The sequence below is a fragment of the Capricornis sumatraensis genome, chromosome 1 (genome assembly GCF_032405125.1).
Source record: "Capricornis sumatraensis isolate serow.1 chromosome 1, serow.2, whole genome shotgun sequence".
Lineage (NCBI taxonomy): Eukaryota > Metazoa > Chordata > Mammalia > Artiodactyla > Bovidae > Capricornis > Capricornis sumatraensis.
Genome location: NC_091069.1, coordinates 32502233 through 32523440, shown reverse-complemented (window position 1 = coordinate 32523440; position 21208 = coordinate 32502233). Strand labels below are relative to the sequence as shown.

Genomic DNA, 21208 nt, shown 5'->3' with positions numbered 1-21208 from the left:
TCAAGCTGTCTCCAGTGACACACGCACACTAAACGTCTGCCATAGGCAGGGGACTTTGCTCCCAGGAGAGTCAGTGTCTTGCTCCCATGTCCTATTCCTGTTTTCTGTTTATACACGAGAGAGGAAGCACAGATCGCACTGTTCCCCAAACCCAGAGGCACCGCAAAGCATCCTGATGGAAAGTGACACAGTGAGTTTCCCTCATCATCCTTTGCAAATTTTTGACAAGAAAAGTGACAGCTATTAAGATGGTGAGAAGTGGGAGGACAGTTGGCATCAAAGTACGTGCAGGAGGTGAGGAAGCCCCGAGGCGACTGTTTGTACTGAAGAGGACGTCAGCATTGCTTTTCCTGTCCTCCTGGACCAGCCCACGGCTGGCAAGGTCCTGCTTCGTTCAGGCTGGTCTTTGGCACAGCAAAGGTGCTGTAGCACCTTCCTCCATGCCCCCCAATCGGTCAGGTTAGCCGAGACCTAGGCTTTCTTGTTTACTTTTGTTTTGCTGGTGTAAAGTTAATCTTACATATGATATCATTCTACAGTTCAGTATGTTTTAAAATGTCTTTTTGCAATAACTGAGAACATTGGATTGTAGACTGGCTATAAGATAATACCAAGGCATAATCAGTCATTTAATTAATACTTTCATTATGTAAATAGCATAGCAATTGAGCAGGAAGTTGTCCATATTTTTTTAGATATGAATACTGATGTATTTAGAGGTGAAATGACGTGATAACCAAGGTTTGTTTAAGCATATTTCAGCAAAGGAAAAGAAAAAGAGACAGATGAAGCAAATGTGGAAAAACCTTCCTAAGTGTTTAATCTGTGTGATAGCTGTGTGGATGTTCACTACCCTACTCACACTGCTTTTGTGATGTAACAAAAACACTTATTAAATGTAGTTTCAGTCCCAGATGACCTGAGAGGTGTGTACATGTGTGCTTCTGGGAGTGAGGGGGGGATAGAGGGGCAGGAGGTACGGGGTGGGGGGCAGGTAGCAGGCTGGGAAGAGGTACAGGATACTGGCTACGTCTGATCCCACCCTGCTATGTCATGTCCTGCAGCAGGAGATGCTCTGCTGGGAATTTCTCATCACTAGTTCTCATGCCTGGACTAAGCACGGAGCTCATACAATTCAGCAAAAGGTTTTTTGGGGAAACCCCAAGTCAAGGGCCTCCTGAGCTCTTGGGGTCATGAGGACACCAACCTCATGGATGTGCTGGCAGAAGGCAGGCACCGTCGTGAGTTGGCTGATAAGGTTCAGGTAGGCGGCGCCCAGTGCGTAGAGGGCACAGCGGTTGTAAACAGGCAGGTTGTCTTCATTGACCTGGGCCACATCCTAGGACAAGACAGAGGGAACAACCCATATGGGTGCCCACTCTCCACCAACCTCTCCCAACCTCCCTTAGAGATGACCCACCATTCTAGACGAAGTCTCTCCCCGCATTTGTCCCATAACCTTCTGGGGGACAGAAGTCACTGAAGCAAACGGTCCCTAGAACAATCCATGAGCTGGATGCCCATAAATACTTGAGTGGAGATGTGATAACCTCAATGCCCACTTTGCAGTTCCAGCTGTAGTGACCTTGATTGTCCAAACCCTCATGAATCCCCACTTCAAGGATGATGTTCCCTTCACTACAGACCTCGGATAATTCTTGGAGGACTGGATTGGTTTGCTATGCTGGATTCACACATTAAATTGACAAAGCTATGAGAGTCACTAGGGACTGGGACACAGAGGAATCTCATACTCTAGAATGAAGACTATCATAGCATCGGGGTTGGTCTTGCAGGATTTAGCACCATCAAGCAGGTAGCTAAAGAGTCTCCCTGACAGAATTCCCAGGTTCACCACCATTCAGAATATGATGCCCACTTAGCTTCAGGACTCTACAGACCCTGGCCTTTGAGGTCTTAAGAATCTGCTCCAATTCTTAGCATTCTGGGGAGTGTACTTTCACCCGGGCAGACCTTGGAAGTCTAAACCCTATCTAGCGCCACACTGGCTGCCTGGGAGTCATGACGGGGGCTTGTTAAATCTCTGGGTCCCCGAACTTGGGTACAGTATGGGGATTATATGTTTTTAATAAGTGTTTAAGGCAATTCTGAAAGCACAGCCAGTTTTGGGAACCAGGTGACGTTTAGATAAACAAGTTTGTTTGGGGATCACTGCTTCCCTGGGAGCTCAGCTGGTAAAGAATCCACCAGCAATGCAGGAGACCCCAGTTCAATTCCTGGGTTGGGAAGATCCCCTGGAAAAGGGTTAGGCTACCCACTCCAGTATTCTTGGGCTTCCTGGTGACTAAGATGGTAAAGAATCTGCCTGCAATGAGGGAGACCTGGGTTTGATCCTTGGGTTGGGAAGATCGCCTGGAAGAGAGCATGGCAACCCACTCCAGTATTCTTGCCTAGAGAATCTCCATGGACAGAGGAGCCTGGTGGGCGACAGTCCATAGGGTCATGAGAGGAGCTAAGAGTTGTACTGAGCGACTAAGCACAGCACCAGGCTATGAGTACTCTCTTGGTAATCCATGAAGCCTCATTCAGGCCTTGCAAGAATCCTGAAATACTAGGGGTGAGTGGTGTTTTTGAAAGATCCTGTTCCCTGGGTCTCCTTTAGTCTGAGGATGGGTCAAAGCCATGAATTCAGCATTCTTTGGTGGTCACCCCAGCAGGACCATGGTTTGTGGTCTTTAGAGGAATGGCCGACCAAGGGCGCAACATACCTGGGCTCCAAAACACAGTAGTTAAAACAGTGGCCACTGGGCACTCTCATTAGTGCTTGGCCCAAACAGGTCCCCTCCCCTGACCCTAACCTCTGTGTCCTGCCCACACCAGGCCCCACCTGGACGGCCAGCACCAGGCGGATGAGGTCCACCACCACCTCCTCGTTGGCCAGCTCGATGCTGATGAGCGCCAGCAGGCCGTAGAGTGCCTCGTAGTGCTTCCGTATGTTCGTTTCCTCCTTACAGCTCAGGTAGATGTGTCTGTAGAGCTGCTGGGAGTGCTGGAGAAGTGGGTGAGGGTGGGAGCGAGGCCACGGTGGATGGGCACAGGAGGGGCCAGGGCTATGGAAGAGCAGTCTGAAGGGGGTGATGTAGCTCCACCTCCTTCCTCCTGTACCCTCCCTCTCCGCCCTCAGGGACAGGATACCTTTAAAGCAGACCCCAGTGGAATGGAGCACATGCAGGAATATGTACTTAGGGAAAGTGGGGCCAGTGAAACCAGCAACAAAAGCTGCTGCCCAAACACAGGGGAAGATGGTCAAGCAATGGTCCTCCTCTGGCTTGGGATGAGTATGACCTGGGGGCTTGACCCCCTAGAGGGGTCGGCTGGTCATCCTGACGAATCATAGAGAGGAGGAAGCGGGCTCTGTAGGCATGGCCAGTGATGACTTGGGGGCTGGAAGGCTGGGGTCCACAGGGCCTGACCCAGCCAGGTTTCACTGTGTCTTGAGGTCACGCTTGCTAACCTTCTTCATGAAGATGGTGTCCTGCCGGGAGCACTTGTCCACTTTCAGCTTCAGGACAGAGATGTCACTGAGGGTGCTGCGAGGGGACATGAGGGGTCACCTGAGCCCTGGTGTGAGGCCAGCAGGTCTCACGTGGTATCCCTGAGCCCTGCCCCAGTCCTTAGTTGTATCAGTGTCTCCCTGTGTCCTCCCACCCTTCTTAGCCTGATCGCCACTTTCGCTCAAGTTCTCAAGCTCCTGTCTCGTTTTTTCTTAAATACTGATCCAGATTACCTTCTTCCTCACTTTCTTTCGTCCCTTTCTGCCCCGAGTCTACTGATAACCCAGCATCCTCTTCTTCCCTTCCTACCAAAGAGCTCCCGTGAGTACCTGCTTGTTATCTCCCAAATCTCTACTCCCTCCCTTGCTCCTTTAGACGCAAGCACCCTTTCAGTCTCCTTCCCTCTCAAGAACCTTGGGGCCACGTCCATGGTCAACTCCCTGGTGAGGGGTCCCCGTTGAAGATCTGCACTGTCCTCCCACCTGAGGGTGAGACCCTAATGGGAGCCTTCTCCCCCATCACATACCAAATTGAGGTGGGGGGAGACCCTAAGTTCACCTGATGGTAGAGAACTTGTGACGGTTCCCATGACGATCAATGAAACTGATGAGAATCTCTAGAACGAAGAGACGGATCTCTGCGTCCTCCATGAGGGCGGTGGAGAGCAGGCGGTCAAGGAAGTTGCTGGGCAAAGCTGACATCATGTTGTTGCTCTGGAAGCCAGTGGATACCTGCAAGAGAGTCTGGGATCGCATGCCTAGGAACACCGGTCCTCCTGGCAGCAGTGAGGAGATGGAGAAGCAGCCAGCAGGAGCTGGGTCCCAGGCATCCATCCTCTCTAAACATCTCCCAGTCCAGTTCCCCCTGTCCTTCTCTGTAGGCAGCTTTGGGGAACCCTCCAACATCTACTGAGGCGACCTGCTCAGCTCAGTTTAGCTGAGCAGATGGGGACAGTATCCAGGGACATTAAGCTGCTAAAAGCAAGCAGAGGATGAGCACTGGAGGGGAGCAAGAAGCCAGAGAGTAGCTGAACCTAAAGTTCCAGCCCAGTAAGGCACACATGGTGAATGTTCACCATAAACACACTTCATCAGGAGCACGGACAGCCACAAACCAAAGGAGAGATAGTGGAAGAACTTAAGCTGGGCCGACGAATTAGAACCCACAGACATAGTCACAGTCAGAGAACACACATAGAGTTTGTTTACACCTCTTCTAGCTAGGCCATGATGGTGGTCTTTGGATTAAAGCCTGTTGGCATACTGAGACATCTCATCCGTGATATTGTCAAAAAGCAGCCAAACAGATTTATTGTTAAGTCCATATTGCAAAACAACGCCTTTGATGATTCAGCAGGCCCTTGAGGCTCTGGTAAAGCCTGGTGACATCAGTGTTCACTGAAGTGGCGTGTATTTAAGGTGTGTCCCCAACCATCACCTTGGTAAGATGCTGGGTACAAATCAAAGAGGGAAAACTCAGCAAAGAAATGGCAGGAATACAGAGACCAAGGAGGTAGCCAGATGTGGGGGTCAGTAGGAAAAGCCTTTATAATAAGGGGTGACATGAAAGGTGTGGGCTGGGAAGGGGGGACAGTAGGCCTGATCAGGAGCGAGGGGGCTGTGCTGACTAGCATGGTTAGCACAGAGACAGGTTGGGGGTGACATGGAGGTTCTAGGGGAGGGAATGGGTACGGAGGGCTTTCCAATTTCAATCTGAGAAGTTTGACATCTGGATGTACATCAATTGGAAACTGAGATCGACTCTTTAACAAGGAGCAACATTTCTAGAAAATTCTTGGTTGAATTTAAGATTGGTAAGGAGGGAGGGGGAGAAGGCAATGGCAACCTGCCCCAGTACTCTTGCCTGGCAAATGCCATGGATGGAGGAGCCTGGTAGGCTGCAGTCCATGGGGTCACTTTCATGCTTTGGAGAAGGAAATGGCAACTCACTCCAGTGTTCTCGCCTGGAGAATCTCAGGGACAGGGAAGCCTGGTGGGCTGCTGTCTATGGGGTCGCACAGAGTCGGACACGACTGAAGTGGCTTAGCAGCAGCAGCAGCAAGGAGGGAGGGAGAAACCAAGAGAGTAATCTAGTTGTGAAATGTCCAGAGTTTAGACCAAGGCTGTTCACAAAAATACCTGAGGCATCTGTTACAAATACACATTCTAGGACCTCACTCAAACTGATGGTTCAAAGTCTCTAGGGACTCTATATAGTAAACAAGTTGGTCATGGGAATGGCATTTGAGAACAATAAATCTAGGCTCCAGTGATGGCTGCAAAGATGGAAAGAAGACAAATGCAAAAATATTGCTAAGTGAAGGGTGGGGGCGGAGATTCCCTGGCGGTCCAGTGGTTAGGTAGAACTTGGCACTTCCACTTTTGAGTCCCGGGTTCAATCCCTGGTCAGGGAACTAAAATCTTGCAAGCCACGTTGCATGGCCAAAAAAATTTAAAAGATAATTTTAAAATTAAATTACCTAAAATAATTATAGCTATTATTTTTAAAAAACTGATAGAGGGAAAGATGGTGACTGGGAGATTGAGGTGAGCATAAATGCCCAGGGAGAAACAGGTGGAGGGGACCTGGTGAGGTACGTGGAAGGAGAAAGGGCAGGGACCAGGAGATTCCATCTCAATCCAGAGAGAAGGTTTGAGTGACAAGACCATCAGTAGCTGAGAAGGTACCTTTGTGAAAGTTAGAAACAGGTGTCCTGCCTGCTCTGGATAACCCAGCCTTGTGGGTGCCCAGCCTGCCTAGTGAGTGGAACACAGGTTAGAGTCAGTCCCCTACTCACCCCTTTGGCTGGGCATGTTTGTGCAGTGTGCAACCTGCTCAACAGAAAGTGATAGCCTTCTATTGGCCCCTTGGAAGGAGCTGCCTCCTGCAGAGGCAGAGCAGGAACGGGGACAGGAGAGGCTTACCTGAAGGAGGGATTTCAGCAGCATGATCTGGGTCAGTCGATTCCTGTTCTCCCTATAGATCAGAGATACAGACGATCACCAGGATGGTGGTACAGATACAGACGACCCCGCACTTGTGTGCCCAGTTCTCTCTTGTGATCATATTCTCCATGAGGCTAAACTTGTTGGGTTACCCAGAACAGTGACTTCCAGAGGAAGGACGCTGACCAGCTAGTGGTAAAGTACCAGCCTGTCAGTGCAGGAGATGTAAAGAGATGCAGGTTCAATCCCTGGGTAGGGAAGATCCCCTGGAAAAGGTCATGGCAACCCACTCCAGTATTCTTGCCTGGAGAATCTCCATGGACAGAGAAGCCTGGTGGGCTACAGTCCATGGGGTCACAAAGAGTAGCACACGACCGAAGCGACTTAGCGCACACACACCCCTCAAGGTGGGCGATTGTTACTGATGGGACAGTCAGTGGAGTTACGTAGGATCCAAAGGCCCACGAAAGGCTGTGGAGGGATTTGCGAGTAGAATGAGAAAAGACGTGTGAGGGCAGAACCAGGGAAGTTGAGGTGGAAAAGGGAGAGAGCCGAGAAATGTGGGAAGGGGAGTTGGTGGAATCTAAGAAGGGAGACGAAGGCAGGGTAGACTTACCCAGTCCTCCCCGTCTCCATGGGGTGGTGCAGGGAAGGCAGCGGAACCTTGCTCATGATGAAGAGGATCACCTCGGAGCGCTGGTAAGTAGGCAATGTGCTGGCAAAGGAGCCTGCGGGGAAATGACAGAGGAGAGGGCTGGCTCTGGTAAGGCTGGCAGCTGCGGGGAAAAGGCGGGGGGGCCCTGCTCAGCCTTTCAGCCAAACAAACTACTGTGAGGAGTGCCAGCTGACTCTTCCTTGACCTGTTATGCCCGTGGCTGTGGTGACTCTTCCAGGCTCCTGTCCCTGACCTGTTATGCCCGTGGCTGTGGTGAAGGTGTGGGACCTAGAGGGGACGCTCCAGTGGCACTGGGACAGGGAGACTCTGAGCCCTTACGATCACGTGTGGACTTCAGAGTGTCCATGTGCATACTACAGCTTTCTCCCTATCCTCTTTCCTTCCTTTTGTCTTTCTTTCTCTCCCCTCCCCTCCAATCCTTTGGCCACCTGATGCGAAGAGCTGACTCATTTGAAAAGACCCTGATGCTGGGAAAGATTGAGGGCAGGAGAAGAGGATGACAGAAGATGAGATGGTTGGATGGCATCACCGACTCAATGGACATGAGTTTGGGTGGACTCTGGGAGTTGGTGATGGACAGGGAGGCCTGGCGTGCTGCGGTTCATGGGGTCACAAAGAGTCAGACACAACTGAGTGACTGAACTGAACTGAACTGAACCCCTCCACGTGGAAGGATCAGGCAGGCCTTAATGGGGACTGGGGTGCAAGAAGAGCTCGCCTCTCTTAGCCTCTGATCCGAACTCCAGGCTGAGAAACCCAGGGAGATTGTTCTGTGATCTGACTCAGGCCTGGCCACAGGGACGATGTGAGCTGTGAGCTGTGAGCACCGTGGGCTGACTCCACTTCTTCCAGTGTCCGTGCGTTAACACCAAGTGCGAGCGTGCGTGCTTAGTCGCTCAGCTGTGTCCGACTCTTTTCAACCCTGTGGGCGGCAGCCTGCCAGGCTCCTCTGTCCATGGGGATTCTCCAGGCAAGAATAATGGAGTGGGCTGCCATGACCTTCTCCAGGGGACCTTCCCCAACCCAGGGATCGAACTCAGGTCTCCAGCATTGTAGGCGGATTCTTTACCAGCTGAGCTACCAGGGGAGCCCTAACGCGATGTTGAGTGGACAACAAACCTACAACGCCAGGGACTAACATCCTTGGGGGAACGGGGACCGCCCATCTACCCCTCCTTCAGCAGGTCTGGCCCGGCCCCTCCCGGGGGCCCACCTATGGTCTTGATGACTGCCTCCTGGAACATGCGCTCTTCGTGTTCCTTGATGATCTTGGTGCCGAGGCTGATGGCCCCGTCGTAGCTCCCGGTCAGAGCGTAGTCGATACTGAGCCGCAGCTGCCTCAGCAGAGTGTTGAACATCTCCAGCACTGTGGGCCCTGGGCACAGCAGGGTGGAAGACCTGACATCTGGGGCTGGCACTCCTGGCTCATTGTCCCCTGCCCAGGCTTACCGGGCAAGCCCAGACCCACTTCCAGCCAGGGGCTTCCTCTGCCCCCCCCGCCCCCACCTTCCCTGGCTGATTTCTCCTCCCGAGGATAACCGCTCCGACACCTCCCTACCCTTGCCCTTTTCTGGAAGGAGGGACAGCCCACCGCTAAGGGCAGTTCTTTGTCTTTGAGGGGGTTCCCAGCCCCCGTTCCCCTCAAGATCCCCCCTTACCCACAGAGCCGGTGGCAGCGATGACGGCAGCTTCCGACAGGACCTCCACGATGCCAGCCCGCACCGTGGCCGCGCTGCGGCTATTGGCATCCAGGTGGCTCAGGAGCTGCTGGATAACCAGGTGGGAGTGCTGCGGCTGGGGGGGAGGAAGACGTGCTGGTCCCCAAACAGCAACCCCCCACGTGGCCTCTGAGCCAGGGCAGCCCTCCAGGAGGACCCAAAGTTGTGTGGACAAAAAGTGAGGTCCCAAAGCTAGAGGGCACTAGAGTGGCGCCCAGATACCCTGGCTCCTCTTCCTGAGTTTCTCCCCCATCCTTGGTCCAAGGAGGAGTTGAGTCAAATCCCAATGAAGACTTGGATTTCCACGTATTTCCTGGGCCCTTTCACTTCAAGTGGGTCAAAAGTCAGTTTAAAAATACTGTCTTCCTTTTCATTTCCCCCAGGTGCCAGGCCTTAAAGTAAGGGCCACAAGCACTTTAGTTCAGTGCTGCTTAAAGTGTGGCCCATGGTCTGGTGCCAATTCAAGATCTGTCTGATGCCCATTTACATTGAGCTGAGGACAGAAATTGAGAGCAAGTGTTGAGTGAGCAATCTGACAAAGCCACGGCAGCCAGTTACGGTCTGTGGGCTTGTATTTTGCATGAGGCTTTCACTTACTTTTTCTGGGAATTCTTTTCGTGTTTTATAAAGTATAAGTCTGTGACATATTAGAAATAAAATGGTTTAAACCAGTCCATCTCCACGACTAGGTCAGGCAGCACCAGTTCAGATGACTAGGGGCTGGCTTTCTCCAGGTGTGCACCATCCCGCTCCCAGGGGTACCCCTGGCCAAGGGGACAAGCTGAACCTGGAGAACCATCATACCTGAATTGAGTACATGATGATTTTAAAGCAACGGATGGCGAACACCTTGGGTTCCCAAAGAGAATGGTTATCCAGATGGCTGTGAGGGAAAACAAGTGGAGAGTAACTATGAAATGCAGGTGATGCAAAGAAGGAGGAGAAGCTTGGCGGGAACATAACCCGTCCTGAGAGACCCAGTCCCTCTCGAAGCTTCCAGGTAAGTAGCAAGGGCTTTCAGGTCAGGTGAGAGAAGCGGAGCAGTCAAGGAACAGGGGGTGGGGCGGTGGACTCAGGAATGAAGCCGAGCGCCTTCCTTTAGCCTTGGGACTCCTCCTGCCAACTCCTCTCCCCAACACTGTGCTTGGCCACTACGTGGTAGCTTTTGATGCCACAATGCAGAAGAACATGGGCACAGAGAAGGGACCAACTTGGCTGCAGCCCCTCAACTGTGACACCTGCTTCCCTCCTCCCGAGTCAGCAAGGAGGTGCTGGACCTGAAACAGTTCAAAGCTGGAGGCCGGGGGGTGGGGGCCGGGGAAGGGGAACACTCACATGAGAACAGGCTTGATGGCGTTTTTGATGTTGCCAAAGGCAGCCCGGCCCAGCAGTTCCCGGAGGCACCTCTCGGCTAGCTCTGCCGGGTTCTCTTTCTCCTTCTCTGGTGCTTGGAGAGGGGAGGGGGACCGGCTGTGGAAACACACAGCCCGTGGGTGAAGAAGGATGGAATGCACAGTCTGAGAGTCAGCTTTGTGCAGGCTTTCTGTGCTTCCCTCATGCAAACAGACCCAGGAGGACAAGCAGGAACTTGATGTAGGCTGTGCGAGGTCACAGGGGGATGGCCAGGCTCTCAGAAGTTAAATGGGGTAAAGAAGCCCAGAGTGGAGGAAGATGGCAGGAGGAGGGATAAACTTCTTTTTCTGGACACCCTCGGGACAGGCCTGATGGGTCTCTGTGGGAAGGAAGGTGCCCTGAGCACCGTGGACCTGGGGAGGTGCAGACCACAGGTATCTCCATGCCCCCAAGGCTTTGGAAGGGACAAGAGATGAGATAAGAAGAGAGGGATGCAGGCAGAGTTGGAGAAAGCAAAAGAAAAGGGGAGAGAGGAGCAAGGGCAAAAAAGCAGGAAGGAAAAAAGAAAGGCTCAGGAGGGAAGAACGGGTGCTGGCTTGGATGTGACTCAGTGGTACCCGAGTCACAGGGAGGGGGCTCAGATCTGGACGGGAGTCCCAGGATTCTTCATCCTTAGACCACCTGAGACCACCAAGGAGCTTGTCAGAGATAATGCTATTTCAGGAACAACCACCAGAGGGCATACTAAATTTCTCAACCAGCTCTAGTTACACAGTATCAATGGAAAGAAAGTGGGGAACTCAAAAGATCTTCACTTGGTGTCATGCACAGCAGAGGTGGACAGCAACAGCAACCTTGCTCTCCATCCCATTTCACAGAGGGGAAGAGAGCAAGTGGCATGAACAGGATGAATTCATGTCTGGGGGTTCCCAGATTAAAATCTAGTATCTGGAGGTCATGTCAAATGGCTGCTGGCTGGTGGGCATTTTTTAAGGACCTGAAACACCATTAGGAAGTGAGGGAAAAGAAGGGCCCTCCTCAGCAAATTGAATCATGTTGTTCAGTTGCTAAGTCAAGTTCGACTCTTTGCAACCCCATTAACTGCAGCACACCAGGCTCCTCTGTCCTTTACTATCTCCTGGAGTTTGCTCAAACTCACGTCCATTGAGTCAGTGATGCCATCCAACCATCTCATCCTCTGCCACCTGCTTCTCCTCTTGCCCTAACTCCCAGCATTGGGTTCTTTTGCATTTAAAAACTTCCTTGTCCTGCTGCTTCTTGAAAGACTGAGGAAACCCGACTCTTGGTTCTTTGTGTTCAGCACACACTCACCCCAGGGAGCCCAGCACCATCACTGCTTTTCCTTCAGGAATGCAGACCTTAAGGGGTACGGAGGGCTGGCAGAAGGCCAAAGCCAATGTTCCCAAGGAACCAGCTTTGGATGCGCTGCAGAACAAGCCACAGACGCCAAGATCCCTGGCCTTGGAGCTGGGTTTTACCAACCAGCCCCAGCTGTATGGTTGCTGAGCACCCTGGGAGGGCTGCAGACTGGCCGTGCAAGCCGCTCCCTCGCCTGCTCACCTCTCTGCTTCCTCCACGTGTTGCAGATTGAAAAGCAGTGATGGCACGATCTTGTCCATGTGCTGTGGGTCCCATATATTGGCCTGCAGTTCGTCATTCACCGTCTTCCTCACCACCCCTTGTAGACCTTTGATGCCTGACATTCGGATTCTGTAAAGAAAAGGAAGACGGGGCCATGATGTCTGCAAACCTTGGCAAGTCCAGCTTCTGTGACAAGGAGGGGAGCACAGAGAGGGGTTTACAGATGCCCATAAAGGCAGAGGGGAGCCCACCTTCTACTCTTTGTGTGACTGGGCCTCCTGGCTGGCTGCCTGAAAGCCATGTCTTCCAGCTTGTCTTGGAGATTCCTAGACTGCCCTTGCCCTGTATCACCCAGGTTTCATCCCTAGGGTGCCAGTTTTCTCCAGGCTTCTTAGTACCCAGCTGGGTTTTTTCCAGCTTGAGACTAAGATAGAAGAGCCCAAAGGGCTGCCAAGAACTGACAAGGCAGAAACTAGGGCTGAGGGCAACTTACAGGGGGAAGGGATCTGGAGGGGGAGGCACAGAGCTGTCAGGCTCTCGGGCACAAGAGGGTCTTGGCTGGGACCAAGCTGGCTGAGAAATCAGAGGAACATGAGTAACAGCATAGAGGGAAACCCTTTTGCACAGGTCCAGTCTCCAATGAAAGTGAAAGTCACTCAGTCAAGTCCCACTCTTTGCAAGTCCATGAAATTCTCCAGGCCAGAATACTGAAATGAGTAGCCTTTCCCTTCTTCAGAGGATCTTCCCAACCCAGGGATCGAACCCAGGTCTCCATTGCAAGCGAATTCCTTACCAGCTGAGCTACAAGGGAAGCAAAGGAGTAGCCATCATAGTCAACAAGAGTCCAGAATTCAGTACTTGGATGCAATCTCAAAAACGACAGAATGATCTCTGTTCGGTTTCCAAGGCAAACCATTCAATATCACAGTAATCCAAGTCTATGCCCCGACCAGTAATGCTGAAGAAGCTGAAGTTGAACAGTTCTATGAAGACCTACAAGACTAGAGCTAACACCAAAAAAAGATATCCTTTTCATTATAGGGGACTGGAATGCAAAAGTAGGAAATCAAGAGATACCTGGAGTTACAGGCAAATTTGGCCTTGGAGTACAAAATGAAGCAGGGCAATATTAAGAAGAGGTGGCAATAACACACAGAAGAACTATACAAAGAAGATCTTCATGACCCAGATAACCATGATGGTGTGATCACCCACCTAGAGCCAGACATCCTGGAATGTGAAGTCAAGTGGGCCTTAGGAAACATCACTACAAACAAAGCTAGTAGAGGTGATGAAATTCCAGTTGAGCTGTTTCAAATCCTGGAAGATGATGCTGTGAAAGTGCTGCACTCAACATGCCAGCACATTTGGAAAACTCAGCAGTGGCCACAGGACTGGAAAAGGTCAGTTTTCATTCCAATTCCAAAGAAGGGCAACGCCAAAGAATGCTCAAACTACCATACAATTGCACTCATCTCACACACTAGCAAAGTAATGCTCAAAATTCTCCAAGCCAGGCTTCAACAATACGTGAACTGTGAACTTCCAGATGTTCAAGCTGGATTTAGAAAAGGCAGAGGAACCAGAGATCAAATTGCCAACATCCACTGGATCATGGAAAAAGCAAGAGAGTTCCAGAAAAACATCTACTTCTGCTTTATTGACTATGCCAAAGCCTTTGACTGTTTGGATCACAACAAACTGTGGAAAATTCTTCAAGAGATGGGAATACCAGACCACCTAACCTGCCTCCTGAGAAATCTGTGTGCAGGTCAAGAAGCAACAGTTATAACTGGACATGGAACAATGGACTGGTTCCAAATAGGAAAAGGAGTACGTCAAGGCTGTATATTGTCACCCTGCTTATTTAACTTATATGCAGAGTACATCATGAGAAATGCTGGGCTGGATGAAGCACAAGCTGGATCAAGATTGCTGGGAGAAATATCAATAACCTCAGATATGCAGATGACACCACCCTTATGGAAGAAAGCGAAAAAGAACTAAAGAGCCTCTTGACGAAAGTGAAAGAGAAGAGTCAAAAAGTTGGCTTAAAGCTCAACATTCAGAAGACTAAGATCATGGTATCCAGTCTCATCACCTCATGGCAAATAGATGAGGAAACAATGGAAACAGTGAGAGACTATTTTTGGGGGCTCCAAAATCACTGCAGATGGTGACTGAAGCCATGAAATTAAAAGACGCTTGCTCCTTGGGAGAAAAGCTATGACCAACTTAGACAACATATTAAAAAGCAGAGACATTACTTTGCCGACAAAGGTCCATCTAGTCAAAGCTAGGGTTTTCCCAGTAGTCATGTATGGATGTGAGAGTTGGACTATAAAGAAAGCCGAGAGCCAAAGAATTGATGCTTTTGAACTGTGATGTTGGAGAAGACTCTTGAGAGTCCCTTGGACTGCAAGATCAAACTGGCCAATCCTAAAGGATATCAGTCCTGAATATTCACTGGAAGGACTGATGCTAAAGCTGAAACTCCAATACTTTGGACACTTGATTTGAAGAACTGACTCACTGGAAGACTCTGATGCTGGGAAAGATTGAAGGCAGGAGGAGAAGGGGATGACAGAGGATAGGTGGTTGGATGGCATCACCGACTCAATGGACATGAGTTTGAGCAAGCTCCGGGAGGTGATGATGAACAGGGAAGCCTGGTGTGCTGCAGTCTATGGGATCGCAGAGAGTTGGACACAACTGAGCGACTGAACTGCACTGAACTGAGTAGCCACTGTGCTGAGCCAGGTGACAGAACGGCCCTGCAAGGGGGGGCCCTCTTTCCTGGCTGTTTATTTCATCCTGAGGTTCCTCTTTTTAACCAAACATTTTTCTGATTATAACATAATACATGCTAATTATAGAAAAGTGCAAAGATGATTTATCCCCTGCCATCACCACTTAAAGATAATTATCACTGGCATTTTGGTGTCCTGCTTTTCTTCTGTGTATAATATGTAATAGAATAAAGAACCTGCTGCATATCTAATTTGTATTGGCTTTTTTCACCCATAGCATTCTATTACAAGCACTTTCCTATATCATAAACTCACAAACATGTTGAATGGTTACTTGATACACTGTTATGAGTTTCTAAACTAGTTTCCTATTGGTCATTGGTTGTTGGTAAACTTGCTTCCAAGTAAGTTTACAGTGGACAGCCTTGTACAAAGTACTTTGTTGTTGGTGAGTTGCACAGTTGGAGTTGCTAAGCCAAGTCTGACTTCACTACATTCCATTCCAAATCATTGCCGTGAATAGAATTACTGAGTCGAAAGATAAGAAATAAAAGGCTCCCAATTTTGCCAGATTCCTCCCCCACCCCCATCGTACAAGCTGCAGGAGACGGCTGTCCTCACTGTTTCTGCCTCAGCACTGGGATCTCATTTTAAACAACTGCTCTAATTTTGTAGCTCAGAAAAATCCTCACATCTTGTAGCCATTTCAACTCCTGTACCCCTTATTGGAGTTGAGCAGTTTTTCTAAACATTTAGTTGCCATTTGTAACTTCAACTTCAGTCTTAAGTGCTGTTGCCAAGGTTCATTCAATGATCCCCTGTAGAAGGGAATGGCAACCCATTCCAATACTCTTGCCTGGAAAATCCCATGGATGGAGGAGCCTGGTGGGCTACAGTCCATGGGGTTGCAAAGAGTCGGACACAACTGAGAGGCTGAGCACATGCGCACCAGGGTGCTATGTTGAGCTTTTAACCCAGAGAACATAAATGGGGAGTGGGGTTTGCCTAATGCATCAAGATGCCCTGGCCCAGGACCAGTTAGGCCACTGGCAATGGACACAGATTCCCTGGGCAAACACTCAGCTACTCCCATCCTGACCCCCAGTCAGCACCCTGAGCCGAGGCTTTCCAGATTGGAGAAAAAATTAACTGGAATACAGTTCTGTTAACTATTGTTGGCTTCAGGTTAAAGGTTCTCCCTCGTGCAGTACAGAAATAAATCCCAGACATGCTGGACTCCTGTCCCACCCAAGAGAGTCTGGCTGGCAGGGAAACCAGGCCTGGGAGGTGGAAAATTTTCTACTCAGGGTTTCGCTCTTCATGACTATGAATTAATTTTTATTCACTCTTTCAATTTCCCCAGAATCCCTTCCACATATGAACACATTTCATTCCATGACACCTGGCACTGACTGACTGGGACTGAAGGAGAAGCAACTTCTTATAGCTCCTTGTAATGGGCTTAGTGGAGGTCTGCCTGCATGCAGGGGACCTAGAGAGGGTGAACCCAAGGGGATTACACACACACACACCCCACACCCCTATTTACGAGACCCAAGGTTAGTTCTTAGAAGGGAGCTCTGGGCTCTGCAAAGGCTGCGAAGGACCAGGGGAGAGGTCCTGGAGAAGGGACCAGGGAGGTTATGGATGGGAGACAAGAGGAAGGGAGAATCACTTCTCACCCCTCAGCCTCCCTTTCATGGGTGGCAGGTGCCAGGCTGTGGGTGCTGAGGGCACTACCCAGCTGTCAGGAGCAAACCTCAGCACCCTTCTCCCAATGTTCATTCATTGTCCACGTCATCAGGACGGAGTGTGACTGTGCCTTCTCCTCTCCTACCGTGGACTCTGTATATGTGCATGGTTGTATGCGTATGGGTGTGTGATTGTGTGTGGGTTTCCCTAGTGGCTCAGACAGTAAAGAATCTGCCTGCCATGCAGGAGACCCAGGTTCAATTCCTGGGAAGGGAAGATCCCCTGAAGATGGGCATGGAAACCCACCTCAGTATTCCTGCCTGGAGAATTCCATGGACAGAGGAGCCTGGAGGGCTACAGTTCATGGGGTCGAAAAGAGTCCGACACAACTGAGCGACTAACACAACAAGACACGTGGGTTTGTGTAGTGAACGTGACTGTGTGTGTGGCTGTCATTGTATGTATGTGTGTGGTTGTGTATGCAATTGTGTATTGTGTGATGATGTGCACGTATGTGATTGCGTATGTGTGTGAGTGTGTGTAGAGCGGCAAGACAAGTGTCCCCTGCCCTCCCTTTCTCAAAGCAGGGCTTTGCCTGTGTGATCAGCATCCCTTACAGTCACACCTGGTTACTTTTCTGCCTCTTCCTCACCTGCTTCTGGACACACCCCACCTGTACCTGCTTCTGCCTCTTCATAGCCATCTGGAGTGAGCTGGCTGCTGTGGGAATCAGCACTGGGGAGACAGGGGGCTCCTTCCTTCCCTGACCCGCACTGGCCTCACAGAGGCACTGCAGCAGCTCAGCCCCAAGGACCCCCTGGCTGATTCCAGAGAGGGGAGACTGGGGAGCTGGGATATTGCAGGCCAGTCACATGGGTCCTGCCCCAGAGCAGTCCTGAGGCTCAGAAGCTTTGGGAGCTGGCAGCCTGGGGGATGGAGGGGTTTGCGTCCTGATGTTCCTCCAACCCAGAACATCAGCCATGGTTTGCAAGCTGTCATTAAGGGCACACGGGGCCCCCTGACCCTGCCATCACACATCATGTGGCACTCCAGGTCCCTTGGGGTGCTGACGTGATGCAGGAAGGAGCCAGCAGCTGAGTTCCGGAAAAAAGCCACGGAGAACTGGTCTCCTGTGGGCGTGTTGGCCACCCACCCTCAGCCTCCCAGCCCCTGCCTCCTCCAACTCCTGAAGCTTTGTCAAGTGAATGGCTCAGCCCTTCTCCTTCCTCCCTCCTCCTTTTCCTTGGTTTCATATCACCTTCCAGAGGTGATAACGTACTCTTCATAGGCAGGGGTTTACTTTTCATCCTTTGCACCTCTCAGTTCCAAGGATGATGCTTGGCACAAAGCACCAACGTACTGCTTCATCGGCCTGATGCTGTGTTGTGATTTGTCTATCTGTGTCAGCCTATACTTGTGTGAATTTCTCTGTGATGTTATTTGAGGGGTTTAATTTCTATGTCAATGAGTCTATTTCTGTGAGTGAAGTATTTTTGTGTGAGTGTGTGTGCATGTGTGTGTGTGTAAAAGTGTGCTCTGTCATTTAAGAAGTTCATCTGAGAAGCACTTATTCCTTCATTCACTTACTCAACAAGTGTTTCTCGAGTGCCTGCTGCTCTCCAGGCACTTAGCATGCTTCAGGGAATGAAAGTGATTCCTGACCTCACAGAGCTAACATTCTAGTGGGGAGAGATAGACAATGAATGAGAGACAGATGCAAATGACGAAACATGTTTGAAGGGGAAATAAAAACAGAGCAGGGTAAAGGAGAAAGGGATGGGGTATGTGGGAATTTTCAGGGGAAGGCGTTGTTGACAAGGGGATATTTGAGCAGAGCCTGGAAGAGGTGAAGGAGTGAGCTGTACAGATCCACACAAGAAGCATTTCAGGCAGAAGAACAGACAGTGCAAAGGCCCTGTGGAATGTGCCTGGTGTGTTTCCAAGGCGGCAGGGAAGCCTGTGTGGCCGAAGGGGAATGTGCAGTGGGAAAGGGGATGGGATGAAGTCAGGAGGGCAGCAGGGATTGGCCAATGTGAGGAGTTTGGCTTTTTATTTTTGGGTGTATATTTGTGGGCTTCCCTGGTGGCTCAGACAGTAAAGAATCTGCCTGCATTGCAGGCGACCCAGATTCAATCCCTGGGTCAGGAAGATCCCCTGAAGAAAGGAATGGCAACCCATTCCAGTATTCTTGCTTGGAGAATCCAATGGACAGAGGAGCCTGGCAGGTTACAATCCATAGGGTTGCAAAGAGTCAGACACTACTGAGTGACTAACACTAACACACTATTTTGATGGAGAGTGGTAAGTGGGAATATTTCTGGGGTGTGTAAGTGCATGCACTTCTCAAAAGAGAGCGTGGGTGTTTGTGTGTGTGTGTGTGTGTGTGTGTGTGTGTGTGAGTGAGTGGCTGGCTCTCAGATTGGGCTCAGAGGACCATGACCTTACACCTCACTCTGTATTCTGTCCCTTGAGGCTGTTCCTTTAGAAAACACGTACCGTACCGGGAGCACAGCTCTGCCCATGCGCTCACCTAAGTCCCGCTGGGAACCTTTCCCCTGCCAGCAACACCAGAGCTGTGGTAAATGCGGTAAAATTAGACACGCAGTCCGGGCTGGGAGCTCTGGCGACCCGCGGATGCTCCCGCCTTATACTCACTTAGTCTTGATCTCCAAGTCCTCGTGGCTGGAGTGGCACATCTCACTGAAGCGAGACACGAAGAAATCGTAGCTCCGATGGTAGGATGGGGTGTCCTCCTCGATGTTGGCGAACTTCACAAACTGTGTGTGGGAGAGGAGAGGGAGAAATGACAGGAAGGTGACCCGCCACGCTCCCCACCTTTGGGCTCTGGCACTTGGTGTCCCCAGACCCTTTGCCATAGGAAAGCCACAGGCTAACACATCTCGGGAAACACACACACCACTGGATCCAGCTCTAGTCTGCTTCCCAGAGAACACTGTGAGATTTGAGAACCAGGTTCTGGAGATCTGAGTACCAAATTCTGCTCCCCTGTCTTGTCTATATGAGACAGGAATCCCTGGCCCTTCCCTGCCAGGTGAGCAGAGAATGGAAGAGAAAAGGGGAGCTCCGTCACTTAAACTCCTGTTCCCATTAACATCCAGAGCTGCCCCAAAAACATAGGCTGAGAGGCTTCGCAGAGCAATGCTGCAATTGAGCAAAAGCCAATCCTAAAGCATAGAGCACCTCCCTAGAAGACATTCTGGGAAATCAGGGCAAATCTGAACTTTGATTAGAAACTGTAACTACATTTTATTGTGAAAATTTTGAGTATGTGTTGAAGGTGTGCCATTTCAGTTCATTAAGTCTTGCTCAGCATTCTCAGCTGCTAGATCCCTTCTGCCATCGCTGTGCTGCGAGTTTGCAGTTCTAAATAGGGACTTGATTTCTACCGAGCCCCGCGGAGAAGTGAGAGTCACAGACTGAGCGGAGTTAAATTACCCAAAATGAAATATAATTCTTACAGCTTATTTTGCTTAGTACTACAAACAACTCTAAACAGATTTGATTTAGACTATATTCTCCATTATTCTGCCTTGTACTATTATTCAATTTTTACAAACTTTTGTTGGTTCAAAAAAGACATACTGTTATTACTAAAATTATCTAGTTAGTACACTCTCACAATATTCAGTATCGTCAACCTGTTGTCCCCATTTAAATACTTAAAAGTTGTTAATAACTTTTTTGGGGATGAAAATTGGCAATCCACAAGCATTCTTAATTATTATAGCATTTTATTTTTGCAGTAATAAATACACATTTATTTTCTGCTGACTCAAAGATCTCAACATGCAAAGCAAATAAGGAAATCTTTCCTTCAAAGATACATCTAAAATGTATATATGTATTTGGAAGTCATTATTCTGCTATTAGCAATAAATCCAAATGACATTGCTTGATTTATTGATGTGGTAATGCAGAAGAAGTGTAGTGTTAATCCATGTGATCACAAGATCATCGATTAGACATAAGTTCGGGAGTTCCAGAAACAACGATAAAGCTGTGGTTTGGCTATGTGATCTTCCTAAATCCTGCAGGCTAGAACACAAAGTCAGGCTGATACAGAGTGAGGGAAAATCGCTCAGTTATGTCTGACTCTTTGTGACTGTATAGTCCATGGAATTCTCCAGGCCAGAATATTGGAGTGGGTAGCCATTTCCCTCTCCAGGGGATCTTCCCAACCCAGGAATGGAACCCAGGTCTCCGACATTGTGGGCAGATTCTTTACCAGCTGAGCTACCAGGGAAGCCCAAGAAAACTGGAGTGGGTAGCCTATCCCTCCTCCAGTGGATCTTCCTGACCCAGGAATTGGACCAGGTCCTGGTGGCTCAGAGGGTAAAGCATCTGCTTGTAATGCGGGAGACCTGGGTTGAGAAGATCCCCTGAGAAGGAAATAGCAACCCACTCCAGTATTCTTGCCTGGAGAATGCTATGGACGGAGAAGTCTGGTAGGCTACAGTCCACGGGGTCGCAAAGAGTCAGACACGACTGAGCGACCTCATTTTCTTTCTTTCTCCTGCGTTGCAGGCAGATTCTTTGCCAGCTGAGCTACCAGAGCTGATACAGAGGTTGGAGCTAAATACGGGTGCATCGCTGCTCTTAACCACCACGGAGATGGTCCCAGCCTTCACTCCCTGAATCAGAAGCCTGGTTTGGTCCATCAAGTGAGAGGAGTCATGCAGCTATGCGGTTCTAACTACAGATCTGCCTCTAACTGGCACAAGGACCTCTGAGTGAGACCTTTGTCTTCTCTTATGTCTTGGTCTTCCCATGTGAGGAATAAGCAGCCCTTCATTTATTATAGCTCTTTCTTTTACTGATACTCCATCTACTTCAGATATGATAAGGCAGTTTAAGATAAGACTGTGTATGCAAGAGTGTGTGCCTTTCAAAATAATTGAAACAAGACTGAAGAATAAAAGAGGCCAGTAATAAAGGA

The 21208-nt window shown here is 49.9% G+C and overlaps 1 protein-coding gene across 3 annotated transcripts in view; it reads right to left on the bottom strand.

The window, feature by feature from the left end:
• EFR3B (EFR3 homolog B) overlaps nucleotides 1–21208 on the bottom strand; it is a 48733-nt gene that overhangs the window by 8908 nt on the left and 18617 nt on the right. For all 3 annotated transcript variants that reach the window (XM_068977854.1, XM_068977860.1, XM_068977869.1), the window contains exons 3-14: nucleotides 18907–19028; nucleotides 11789–11938; nucleotides 10190–10324; nucleotides 9659–9737; nucleotides 8795–8930; nucleotides 8350–8511; nucleotides 7077–7188; nucleotides 6440–6491; nucleotides 4074–4246; nucleotides 3476–3551; nucleotides 2849–3010; nucleotides 1208–1339 (exon numbers count right to left, since the gene is read on the bottom strand). In XM_068977854.1, the coding sequence (XP_068833955.1) occupies nucleotides 1208–1339; nucleotides 2849–3010; nucleotides 3476–3551; nucleotides 4074–4246; nucleotides 6440–6491; nucleotides 7077–7188; nucleotides 8350–8511; nucleotides 8795–8930; nucleotides 9659–9737; nucleotides 10190–10324; nucleotides 11789–11938; nucleotides 18907–19028 (1491 nt within the window). The remainder of the gene's footprint in view (nucleotides 1–1207; nucleotides 1340–2848; nucleotides 3011–3475; nucleotides 3552–4073; nucleotides 4247–6439; nucleotides 6492–7076; nucleotides 7189–8349; nucleotides 8512–8794; nucleotides 8931–9658; nucleotides 9738–10189; nucleotides 10325–11788; nucleotides 11939–18906; nucleotides 19029–21208) is intronic.